We start from the raw sequence: 3,414 nt of genomic DNA, 5'->3' as shown, positions 1-3,414 counted from the left end.
CTCATCCTTAAAATGACATCCCTTGAGTTCATGGCCCATGAACACACCTCTGAGTGGTGTCAGTTGAGAGAAGAACCTGATGGCAGAGTTTTCCGGGCAGCTGGCATCAGAAGAATAGAAAGTCATGAGAAAACTGTTTTCTTGTCAAGAACTCTCCATAGAATGACAGAAGAGAACTTCTTTTTCTCTACAAAGACTGATGAAAAGGATACTATGTACTATGTAGTTGTGACTGCTTTAACCACCAAGTTTTGTCTCTAAGTTGTCAGTTGGACAAAAAAAAGTTGAGTGGTGGGGAAGAAGTTTTTTTTTATTCTGGTTTCTTATTCTTGTAGTTTTGTTAATAAATTTTCTTTATTCCTTTTAAGTCTGTTTTGCCCTTCCCCTAATCCATATCTCACAGCAAGAAATAAGTAAGTTTTTTAGTCTTTTTTTTTTTAGCTTGTGCTTTAAAACCACAACACACCATCACCAAGTGCTGCCATGCTGGGCGTGCACAAAGTTCAGTGTAAACTGGAGTCCACAGCACCATAGACATAACTGGCACATTTTTCTCCAATACTTCATCAGGAGAGTGCAGGTGCAGTTTGCAGGTGCACAGGAATCCAGTATAGCCCCAGGGCTGGAAACACAGCCCCAGTATTTATCATGACACTGGAAAAGGGTGAGGCTCTAGAACATTTGCAGTACATCCACTACATCATTGTATGAGGCAGCACAGCAGGGCAAGTTTTTGGAAAGGAGAGAAGATAATCCAGATCCTCCTGAAAGCTGGTTTTGTCATAAAACAAAGTAAGGTCAAGGGAGCTTCCCAGGAAATTCCTCTTCTGGGAGTAAAATATCAAGATGGATATCATGCAATTCCAATGAATTCAGTCAACAAAATAGCAGATCTGTCCCCACTGACCGAGCAAGAGGGAAGTTTCCTAGGCCCCCTGGGTTTTTGGAGAATGCATATTGCAGAGTAGAGTCAGATGTGACATAGAGGAATAATTTTAAGTGGGGTCCTGAACAAATTAAACTGTTTATGCAGTAGCCCTTGGGGTAGTCAATACAGGACAAAATGTGAAAAATCTGCTGGATTTATGTTGGGGTGGGTAAAAACCTTGACTGAAGGCCATGTAGTTGTGGAGAGTAAAGTATCACCCACATTGCCCCCTGTTTAGTTTTATGTAAATATTGCCAGAAAGTTCTATAGTTTCTTTGTTATCACTGGTTAAGATTTGGTGCATTATCTTACACATTCCTAATCCTCAGCTTTTTTTGGTCCCTTTCCCTCAGATGCCGCCCCTACCTTGGTTTATATAAGTTACTGTGTTACCCTGTCCCTCGACTCTTGTGTGCATCCCCATATGTGTTTGGATTATGTGTTTGGGTCACACAATCATACCCATCCCTATTTATTTTCTCCACCCTCTGCCCTGAAAAGGTTTGTTGCAGCCACCCGTGCTGCAAGAGACTGACCTTGCATGGACCCTGTCCAGGCACCCAGCAAAGCCACTCTATCACTCCCCTCTGCCAAGTGGGCAGGTAAGAGAAAATATAGAGGCAGGCTGAGGGCATGGTCCTGTGGCAGGACCAGCTGCCCCTGATGCCTGCTGTTCCTATGGCTTCTGCTGCTCTGTGGGTGTGCAGCTGCAGCAGGAAGCTGTGGGAAGAGGTGCTGCTGCCATGGCCATATGGCTCTGGGACCCCATGGCTGTGCCCCCCAGTGCCTGAGTGCCGCCCACAGCAGTACCCCGAGATTTTCTGAGGGAAATCACAATTTATTTCCTTTTCCTTGAAAAAGGTTTGCAAGAGCCCTGCTAGAGCTACTGGTGGAGCAGCCTCTGGCAGGCCTGGGGAGAGTTCTAGGGCCCGGGCTCCTTCTTTTGTCAGACATGTGGGGGCCCAGTGCACAATCAGTCCCTACCCTGGGAGCAGATGCAATTGATGCCCTGGGCAGGGGGAAGCCTCTGATGCAACAGCTTCATCCTCCTCATCGGAGCCTGTGGGGCTGCTGTCGGGGGTCCCTTGCTGGGAACTGCTGGAGCTGCAGCTGTTGCTGCTGAAGCTGGAGCTGCAGCTGTTGGAGCTGGAGCTGTTGCTGCTGAAGCTGGAGCTGCAGCTGTTGGAGCTGGAGCTGCAGCTGTTGCTGCTGAAGCTGGAACTCCTAGAGTTGCTGGAGCTGGAGCTGGAGCTGGAGCTGGAACTGGTGGAGCTGGAGCTGGAGCTGGCCTCAGGGCCATTGTTCCTATCTTCTATGGGCAGAAGCCTCTGGGCCTCCTCACAGTGCTGGCCCATAATGATGCTGATCACATCATGGACCAGTGGTGCTGTGTGTTCCTCGAGGAGAGGCTGCAGCACCTCAACCAGAACCCCAGCATTTGGCCCGTGGATGCAAAGGCCATGCAAGATGCTGCTCTCTATGGCATCTACCACCCACCACCAGCCCTGGTATATTCCTGCCAGCCTCTCATGCAGCCAGGGCCGCACGGAGTCCAGGAGATGCTGTTGTTGATGGAAAGTTTCTGCCCAGACCACAGGCAGGACACTCCCCGCAAACTCCAGCCCTGAACCTTCCTGCTCTGCTGGAGACACTGTCCCCTGTGGAGAAGATAAAGGGGACACCACAGGAGGATGGGAGCTGTTCTCATCCAGAGAGCCAGGAGCTCTCTCTGCCTGGCTGCTGCCATCTGGCAGCTCCTCAGGGACTGTGATGGGTATCTCCAGATAGTCTTCTCCATGATCAGAAAATCGCACAGTCACTATTGCTCCTCTGCAGAGTGGGCACACTGGATTTCTTTGTGTCCACTGCAGGATACAGCCCAGACAGAACTGGTGAAGCCACATCCTTAAAAGTGTCCTGGCGGATGGGGAAGTTGCTGTCAGTCTCTGTGGACATTTTTGTGCTCTGCAGCACACTGGGGAGAGATGAGGATCAGCGGCTGTTTTCCCCACTGCTGCCACCTCCTGCAGGAGGGAGAGGCCATGGTCATCAGCTGTTCTGGGGCAGGGAGGATGAAATGGCCAGGCTCCTGGGGAAGGCCACCCTCCCAGCTCTCTGAGTCCTGTCATGCACCCCACAGCCGCCCTGGTGGGACATTTTCCTGCACAGCTTACCCTCAGTGCTGCATCTGCAGTGCTTGGCTGCCTGAAGCAGGCAGGGCAGGGAAAACAGGAGTGATGGCTCTGAGGCTGGCACCAAGATGGGCCAGTAACAGGCACCACCCAGCACTAGAGAAGCCTGGCTTGATCCTCCAGTCCTCACAATGTTGCTTGGATGGAGTTCAGGCTGCAGCCAGACTGGCCCAAGCTCTGCCAACTGAGTAGAAGCAGTGAGGAACACAAGGTCATCATCCATTCCTTCTGTGATGTCACAGTCCACTGCTTGGTGACATCAGTCCCCACTCACCAGTGACAGCAAAACCTTTC

At 50.6% G+C, this 3,414-nt stretch overlaps 1 protein-coding gene across 1 annotated transcript; it reads right to left on the bottom strand.

The window, feature by feature from the left end:
- Nucleotides 1–1,745: 1,745 nt before the first annotated feature.
- Nucleotides 1,746–3,306, bottom strand: LOC147648068 (uncharacterized). Its single transcript, XM_086867834.1, has 2 exons — nucleotides 3,103–3,306; nucleotides 1,746–2,952 (listed from the first exon to the last, which is right to left on the bottom strand). The coding sequence occupies exon 2, from the start codon at nucleotides 2,830–2,832 to the stop codon at nucleotides 1,909–1,911; it is 924 nt and encodes a 307-aa protein (XP_086723960.1). The 5' UTR covers nucleotides 2,833–2,952; nucleotides 3,103–3,306; the 3' UTR covers nucleotides 1,746–1,908.
- Between the last annotated feature and the right edge of the window lie 108 nt (nucleotides 3,307–3,414).

This window comes from Cyanistes caeruleus, chromosome Z, assembly GCF_971803275.1.
Source record: "Cyanistes caeruleus chromosome Z, bCyaCae1.hap1.1, whole genome shotgun sequence".
In the NCBI taxonomy this organism is placed as follows: domain Eukaryota; kingdom Metazoa; phylum Chordata; class Aves; order Passeriformes; family Paridae; genus Cyanistes; species Cyanistes caeruleus.
The sequence above is the reverse complement of the archived record's forward strand: the minus strand, read 5'-3'. Positions and strand labels throughout refer to the sequence as shown.